The following is an 8825-nucleotide window of genomic DNA, read 5'->3' as shown; positions in this document are numbered from 1 at the left end:
CCACTAGAGGTCAGCAGAACCCGCATCCAGCCCTTTGTGCCTTCAATCATCATGTTGGGAGTCAAAAGAAAACAATCCTTCAGTGTCATCATTATTATACTCGTAGTGTTATATTTGCTTTATCTTCTAAAGCATCACTCTGTTTCATGTGTTTCAGCACCACTTTTTATAAACACTTAGATGAAGGGTTTCGGGATGGATTTTTCTCTTTTAGTAATGCTTAAATTTGCCCCTCCCTACAAAAGGAGTCGATAAACGTGTGTTTTCATGAACTCACCTTTGCAAGGGTGCGCGTTGAGAACAGTTTGTGGTTTGTTGCAGTGTGGTCAACAGGTGTTACGTCCCCGTGGCTCTGATATCTAACATAATCATACTTTATATCACCCCAAATCTTCAATTCACCTTCCCTCCCTGCCTCCCTACCTGCAGGATTAAACCGCTAGTTATAGCTCAAGGCCAGCTGCAGATATTCATACTCATTCAAAAAGAAAATAAAGAGACCAATTATGTCTAATCTTAAAAGCCGTTGGCTTAGAAACAGTTAGTCGACTGAATCAGAAAAGACCACAGACAATCAAAGTTGACTGTTAAACTCAAACCTTTCATGAGTTAGACAAAATAAATACTGTTTTTTAATGTTAATACTTAAAAGTACTTAAGCAACCACAAAGTGTCAATAATTAGATGAAAATCTGTGTATGAAAACTTTTAAGACAAAAGACATAACTATGAATGTGTGAAATAATCCAATAAAAACATTGAATTGAAGGTATTTTTTATTGCAATCAAGTCATCTTTTTCAAAAACATTTTTTTTCAACTCTGTTCTTAATACAGATGTGTCTTTGCCAATGAGCAATTTGTTAAATAATTCTTCTTTTAATCAGGTTTTGGATTGTCGGTCGAGGCAAACAGTTTGATGACAAGTGACATAAAATAAAACTCTCATTAAATGTTATTAAATCCAAACAGTTACGGAAAGGACTATTTTGAAAATGAAATTATGTTAAATGTAATTTCAAATGAAAAAAGTACAATTTTGAGCTCAGTTGAAATATTAGATAAGTATTATATAGTACAGCGGAGGCTTTAGACCTGAGGATGGGGATATGAACCACTAAATAGCTTCCAATTCATCCTCTGAGGACCATGAACGTCTGTATAGAAGCAAAGTAACCCATCGGTTGGTGGAATATGGTTCTGAAGAGAAAGTGAAGCTAAATAGAACTGAGGCAGACCTTTTTTAGCCAACCAAAATATTGCAATTATCTTTCATCAACTTAAATCACACTAAAACACGGTAGAGATCGATGACACAAACAAGGACTTGAGAACGGAACAAAGCCTCGGCAGCGACCCGTCAATCACGAGGTAGCCACACCTGCATTCGCTGCTTTAGGGAGCATCATTTACTAAAAGAACGCCGTGCTGTGTTGACTAAGGCTCAACACTGTTGGTTTAACTTGTGTTTAAGACGTATGAATCAAGACAGAAGTCGTTTTCTCAGAAACTTCTAAAGAGAGTCTGACTTCTGTTGTGACCCGAGGAGTCTCATATCGGCCTCCGCGTTGATTGTTATTACAGATGTTTATCTGGTGCGACTGACTAAAAGGACATTAAATACAACACGGTTTTATCATGTTGGTTTTATTCATCGATATGATGTATTAATTCATGTTTATTCATTATACTTTATTTTACTGAACGTTTGGGGCCTTTGAAATGAAACCTCCACATCGTAAAATACAAAGCTTACAGCATGGAATATAAAGCCGGCCTCCTCAGCAGTGAAAGAATATTAATAAAATGCATCCCTCCCTATTACACCATGAAACAAAACCAAACTATGTGTGACAAGGACTTTTTGATAATAGTTTGTCAATATCGGATCCAGATGCAAAAAGGTGACTGACTCATAAAATGCGATACAGCGTGTGTGTACAGCACAGCCAGGACCAAACCCCCCCAAAAGAAGCAAAACGTTCCCAACCAACTGTTGCGGAAAACTGGCACCAATTCAAACAGAGACGTCAGTCGAGGTGTGAGAGACAAAAAGACAAAGAAAATGCCTCCACGAGCGTATTTTCCCGACGCCATGCGCGCGAGGGCGATCTGGTCTGTTGGCTGTGATGAGGATGACTTATCACCACATCATGGGGCTCAAAATAAACAGGCAGATTGTGCAGAAGGCAGTATTGGGGGGGGGGGGGGGGGGTCCTCTTTAAATTGTGGTTGTTTCATTCCGCCGTTCATTCTCGGCTCAGGTGAGTCCCGTGACGCGCGTGCGCCGTCGGGTGCCCGTGCGCGCGCTTGCCGGCACCCTTTCATCTCCGGATCAGTGTGTGCCTTTTTGTTGTTTGTTTTTTGTTTTCTTGTCCTCCCACTGAGCCGCGGCCTCACACCGGGTGGACGAACTGGTACACCAGTCTCTGGGACACGTCGGGCTTGCGGATGATGCCCTTCTTGTAGTACTGGCGGATGGAGCGGCTCAGCTTGTCGTAGTTCATGGCGGGACGGTTCTTCCGGAGGCCCCAAAGTCTCGCGACGTGAGCCGAGTCTTCGATTTTAAAAATACCTGCATGGCGGGAAAAACAATAGGCGTGACGTTTGTGATTTACGTCAAGAAAAATGATTGACGCACTTTTCGTTTAAAACCATTCGTCTGTAAGGTCTAAAGTGACCCAATTAAGAGGTCAGCGTTTATTTGTTTTAAAAATAATGTTATAATTTATTTATTTTTTATCTACATTTTCTGAAGACAATTTAAGGTGTTTTCTGTCGGCTGGCTTTCTGTTAATTTAAACAATTTTATTCCAAATTAAAATGAAGCTAGAAAGTTCCAAAAGTTTTTTTTAAAACAACACCTTTTTCTTTATTGAGCCAGCGAATGCAGCGTCCGTAGGTGTGAGGTTTACGCAGGAGCTCCCTGAGAAACTGCCAAAGATGAATGGGCTGACCGGAACAAGACGAATCTGCCTCGGACCAAAGATCTTCGCTGCCTAAATCACAAGAAATGTAAAAACATTCAGATTTGAAGGCCACTCAACGTAGCATAGGCAGAGGATCACGGATCCCGAGGCGAAGGCGATCTTAAACTAACTTCACAAAGAAGGGGCTTGATTGGAACAACATTTTTCTTCAATTATTCCTTAGTTGCACACGATTTTGGGTGCAACTGAGGAATAATTGAACAAAAATGTTGTGGAAATGGGTGATGTGTGAACAAAACAAACTCACCTGTAGTTTTGGTCTCTCCAACTGAACACCTTTCTTTCATCCAGGCAGCTGCAGAGAGGATAGAGACATTTAAACTATGAAAGGTTTACTTTCATTAATCTGACACCACCTCGTGGTACAGATGACAAAGCCCCAGGAGCTAAATTACTGATTTCCACCGATACCATAAACTAACAAAAAAAACACTCAAACGGCCAAACTTAAAAAAAAAAATTATATTCAATAAGTATCACGCACTCGACTTCCATATGTCCAGGTGCGCGTGCAACGTGTCTCCGCACTGCGGCGAGCGCTGGCGGAACTCCTCCTCGCACATGGCGCACAGGTCCTTTCCGGTCAGGTCCTGGAAGGCCTTTCCCACGTGGGGCAACCTGTACAGATGTTCAGTCCACAGCAGCCACTTCTGGACGTTCCCCGTGTTCCACTCTACGGGGTCTACGAGAACAAGAGCACAGCGGGAACTGAAGCGGGTGGGAGGTGGTGGCGCCCCAGTCGTATTGAGTCAAGGTAGGTTTTTGTGTGTATTATGTTCTGCTTACACAAGATGCATTCACTGAATCCACACTCATATGCACGCACACTTCTAATCAGTAGATCAGATGGCCGCTTTACAACAGCCTGGAGCCTCAGAATACAGACTGTTCCTTCTGTTTGCACTGTGGCGAGCAGCAGGGAGACCTCGCCCTTAAGACTGTGTACACTGTTTACCGGCAGGAGGGAAACATCACTGTCACAATCCAGGAGAGCTCATGCAAATGGCAGGATTAAACAGATCCTGGAGCAGGCAAACACGGCTTTGCTTCAGTGCGGCTACGATCCAAGATCTGTCATGTGTTAACACATGTATGTGTTGATTTTGGGGGCAAGATCGAGTAGCTTAGCTACTTGAATCAATATCCTCTTACTTGCCAATAACGGGCTTTTTTTCTGGACCTGAAAAACGTCGGGCGCTCTCTTAAAGATTTATTTCTTTTTCAGTTATGCTAAGTACTCTACATTTTCTTGGAGATGACAAATTAGCACTAGTGGGTGTGGTGGAAGGCAGCCTACCTGGCGTGATGTTGAGCAGTTTGCAGGCGGTTTCAATGTCCTTCAGCACCTCTCCCACCACCATGCTCTGCACCTGCTCCAGAGACTGCTCCTCCTCCTGCCCCTCCAGCCCGGGAGAAAGTCCCTGCTCCTGGCTGTCAATCACGGGGCACTGCTCCGGTTCCACCTGCGACGCCATGCGAGTCATGGGCACGGCCGGCGAAGGGGAGGCCTCTGAAACTTTCACCAGCCAGGTGGCGTCTTCGGTGAGGAGCATGTCGAAGCAGGACAGGTAGAGGCCCGGCACGCCCCGCTCCAGGGACTCCCCGCTCGGTTTGGTCTCCCCAAGGTCCCAGAGATCCGCGGAGCCTCTGTTTCGCTCCACGAGGGCGAGGGAGTCGTCCGTCATCCCAATCCGGGATCCGTACACTGCTCCTTCCGAGAGACCACCCACTGAATTTGACATAACTGGTACCTGGAGAAAAGAAAGGCCACGTTAAACTCTAAAAGGTGCTCCATAATAGTGTTCAATCAGGGAGACTCAACAGATCAGCATATAATATGAGCATTTCCAAGGACGTTAGGACATTGACATCCACAGTCAAACATGAGTTGATGAATGATAATCCTTTCTGAAAACTCATTATCACTTCAAGTCAAAAAGACACTACCTTCTCAGACAGGTTGCTCCTCTCTCTGGCTGCTAAACCAGCAGTTGTTTTAGTTCAGTAGTAAACTCCATCAGAGCGGCTGCAGGCTAGATTCCAACATTTCGTACTGCGTTATGAGCCGAACCGAGAGGAGGCCTGTCCACTCTATAAGCTCTATAAGAACCCTGAGCCTGATGGAGGTTCAGGGGGATCGGCCCTGGGGAGCGCTAAGACGCACACAGCGCTGACGGGCATGTGGCAAAATGGATTTGACTGAGTCTCTTATTTGTGGGTCAGTGGCCCCGAATGGCCGAAGCGTCGGGGGCAGGTGACTCGCATTGAGGCCCGAGGCGGCTTCACCCCCGCCCGCCCCGCCCGCCCGCCTCGGCCTTTCAAGGTGCCGTCCCCGCGGCCCTATGTCTCCGCTGTCAGCTGGAGTTTTTAATCAAGTTAGATAATGTGGGGAAGAGCCGCCGCCCTGAACCACATGTTCCCGAAAACAATCACGCTTTATGAACACTCGACCGATAGCTCCCCCGTTTACAGGAGATTGCCACCATAAGCATCCGTTTATGGACGTCAGCTGTAGCGCCGGTGTCGTAATCTCAGGGCGAAAGGGCGTATATGGCATCCGCAATGTGTACCTGCCACAGCAGGCACATGGGAAGGCACACTGCTGTCACACACCAACCTGGAAAGGAAGTGTGCTACCACAGAACACATGTTCAAGGGGCGGGGGGGGGGGGGTGTCACGGCTTTGTTTGTCAAGACACAACAATGAAATTAACAGTGTAGTAAAAAATGTGGTAAACGGTAAAAAGCGCCATTAAGCAAAAACACTTGTGAGGGAGTTTGAAATGAATTCAGGTGACATTAAGTGTTTGTCAATCAAGCAAATGCTCTACAGATGCAAAAATAATAATAATTTTGCTCGCTGTGCGCAAGACAAATATGTAGTAAAATCCTCAATTTGATCACAGGGCCACGATTACAGAAGTAATCATGGATTCATGATGCTGGTACTAAAAACTAAGTGGTTCATTCATTGTTTCTTATTGACTCATTTAACAAACTTCCCCAAAAGTTAAATAGAGTTATCTTCCCAGCCACCCACCTCCCCAAAAAGATACCCTGCCAGACTTTGGTCCTCAACCCCCCACTGTAAAACCTCCTACCCAGCCTTCCTTTTATCTCCAAATTCCTCGTAAGCTCTAACCCACTCTCCCTTTCACTCCATCAAGAGTCAGATTAAAAGCCACCGGCGTCCCGGCCCGGCTGTTTTACGTCAACTGTGCTCTGTAACAGCTTGCGCTAAGCCCATTAGCAAAGCAAATTTAGCCATATTACCTTCTTCCAAAAAGGAAGAGGGAGCACAATGAAAAGACACAAACACACACCCATGCAGAGAGGGATTAAGACCCTGACTGATCCCTAAATGAGTTTGCTCAGATCGCTGATATTCATTTCAGGAGCATTAGAGCTCGCTCCATTTACTCAGCAAAGTCACCCTTTGACACCCGTGGAAAAGGACCCACCCTGGGAACCGCATTTCTCTCACATGCATTTTAGGGGTATCATCACCGTGGATTTTTCAAAGATTCAAGCCCCGTTATTGGAAGAAAGTTTTTTTTTTTTTTTTCCGGTTGCAGGAAGAAAAAAAATCATGTGGCGAAAGTGTTTATTATTTCAACAGGAAAATGAATCGGGAAAATAAATCGAACAGGAGCCTCGATGAGGAACTCGCCGGGGAACGAGTTTGTGCCGCCATCCAAAAACCCTCCTGAACGTGAAGGCGGTGAAAAGTCGGGGACCAATACAACCGATCCAGCATGAAGTGAACCCTTCGGCCCATTCGTCACTCTTGTTGAAAGTGTTTCGCGAGTCGGCTGAAGTGTTTAGATTAAAGTTAATGAGTAGTGATTAAAACAAGCAAAACTCTGTTTAACCTGGATGATTCAATCTGAGCTAAAAAAAAAAAATCTATCTAACAACAACCAAAATGTTTATTAGCCCGTCAGCTCCGTGTTCTCTGAGTACATTGAGTACAGTGAGTGCAGCCATGCGTGAACGTTGTCACCGGGAAGCAGGCTGAAGGAAGCGATCTGCATCTGTAGATACGCCTTTTATTTGGTTTGTGACGGCTTTCTGTTGTCAGATGGCACACTGGCAATGGGCCAATCTCACAGAAGACCTTTACGGTTGGGGGGGGAATTAATTTCGACAAAGGACTCTATTTTACCGTTAGTGATGCAGATGATAAACCTCAACTGGAGATTTGACCTGAAGATTTTTCACACGGACGGACCCGTCACCTGCTTTTAAGAGATGGTGAAGATATGGCATGAGGCCTGTGCTCGGGCGGCTGGATTTAATGTGCCGAAGATCAGAACGAGCAGGGATTAGGGATTAGTTTAATAAAGGACATGTGCCCCTTCATCAATAATTAAAGACCTGTTTTCTGATCGTAAATAGTGGTGATGTCTTACCGTGACATTCAAATCAGTTTTGTAATAACGTGCACCAGAGTGATGCTGTGGAGGAAAGATAAAGATCAGCTTGACACTGTAGATATACGCAGGAAAAAGACACCTGTGCCTTGATAAAAGTCCCGGCTTTACTTACCAACAGACATTGTGCGGTACATTCGTTTCATTCATTCATGTCTAATTTCCCCCTTTGATATAAATCAATCCCCATGACAGGAGTGAACTTTTATTTTGAATACGTTTGCTTTTTTGGGCATCAAGCCACCGTTTAAACTCGGAGAGACGCCTCTTTCTCAGACCATACTTTGACACAAATTATACAAATACAGTAAATAAAAGCGGCTAGCGTGACAAAGACGAGCAAACTCAAGGAAAACTAAACTGAAAAGATTTGGTAAATTAATGACAACAGCTTTTCTCTCCTGTGTAGCACTTAAACCTTGTGTTGTGAAGCCAACGACCCAGAGAGTTCAGAACTCCTGGCAATAAATCAGATTATTTATAATATTTAGTGACCGGACACAAATGAATAATCACAGATAATAATGAAAAACCTGTGTGTATATTCTTAATCCTGCGCCGGCTTAGAAGAAGACGCCCTGTGTGCTCTCTGAAGGACCAGAGGAGGATTGTGTCTTCTTACCGCGGAGACGATGCTCTGGTGTCCAGCGGCTCCACTGGAGGACCGACGACGCGGCGCAGCTCTGGTCCCGGTGAAGGATGCGCGATGACCTTTCCTCCCCCCCCACTACCCCCCCCCTCCCCCCCTTCGTTTGCTACGCACCGGGACGCTGCCTGAGAACAGAGGCGCAATGAGCACCCTTAGGCCTGTATTGCCACCCCCTCCCCCCCCAACCCCTCGACCTGGTGCCCTCTGCCCCGACACCCCCCCCCCCTCCCCCCCTTAGTGAGTATCAGCAGAGCCCACCAGCCTCGAGGCCTCGGACTCTCCCAGGCTCTGCGGAGGAATCACGCTTAGGCTGAAAAGCCTAAAGCTCAACTGCAAACTAAAGTTGTAGTGAAAGCACCTGCTGGGGGTGTGAACCGTGGAGAGAAGTCAGGGCAAGTGACTCGGTGAGCGAGTGCAAAGGAATTCCACCTCCATTGACTGCAATTTATATTTATAGGCCGGCCGTGTTTACTTTGTGTGTGTGTGTGTGTGTGTGTGTGTGTGTGTGTGTATTTGAAGTGCCATGTGTCTTGCAGATTATACGCAGACCTCCTCAAACACTACTAGTTGACCCCAGGACTAAGTAGACAGACAATTCAAGATGATAAAAGATAAAAGAATACACTTTGAAAATAAAAATAAAAACATCTATAGAAACAAAAAGCACTGCGGGCCTCATGAATCTGTATCTACAATGTCAAAAATGTTTTACACTTAAAAAGCAGATACTACAAATCTAATCATACACAATAAT

General features: G+C 45.2%; 1 protein-coding gene across 2 annotated transcripts; it reads right to left on the bottom strand.

Annotated features, from left to right (window-relative positions):
* Positions 1–1630: 1630 nt before the first annotated feature.
* spdef (SAM pointed domain containing ets transcription factor) lies at positions 1631–8169 on the bottom strand. Of its 2 annotated transcripts, none has more exons than XM_040204874.2 (6): positions 8045–8169; positions 4287–4740; positions 3474–3671; positions 3237–3284; positions 2864–2998; positions 1631–2574 (listed from the first exon to the last, which is right to left on the bottom strand). In XM_040204874.2, the coding sequence occupies exons 2-6, from the start codon at positions 4729–4731 to the stop codon at positions 2396–2398; spliced, it is 1005 nt and encodes a 334-aa protein (XP_040060808.2). In that variant the 5' UTR covers positions 4732–4740; positions 8045–8169; the 3' UTR covers positions 1631–2395. The 2 variants fall into 2 exon arrangements, with proteins under 2 accessions (XP_040060808.2, XP_040060810.2); XM_040204876.2 differs by lacking the exon at positions 8045–8169 and adding an exon at positions 4937–5056.
* Between the last annotated feature and the right edge of the window lie 656 nt (positions 8170–8825).

Source organism: Gasterosteus aculeatus, chromosome 17 (genome assembly GCF_964276395.1).
Source record: "Gasterosteus aculeatus chromosome 17, fGasAcu3.hap1.1, whole genome shotgun sequence".
NCBI lineage: Eukaryota > Metazoa > Chordata > Actinopteri > Perciformes > Gasterosteidae > Gasterosteus > Gasterosteus aculeatus.
Note: the sequence above shows the minus strand (reverse complement) of the source record. Positions and strands in the feature narration are given on the sequence as shown.

Bases quoted from the DNA above. Each gene is read 5' to 3' on its own strand.
- spdef (XM_040204874.2), bottom strand. From the start codon at position 4,731: ATGTCAAATTCAGTGGGTGGTCTCTCGGAAGGAGCAGTGTACGGATCC. The intron at 2,999-3,236 runs GTGAGTTTGTTT...CTTGTGATTTAG, and splicing joins TGGAGAGACCAAAACTACAG to GCAGCGAAGATCTTTGGTCC. The intron at 2,575-2,863 runs GTGTTGTTTTAA...CCCGCCATGCAG, and splicing joins CTGGCTCAATAAAGAAAAAG to GTATTTTTAAAATCGAAGAC.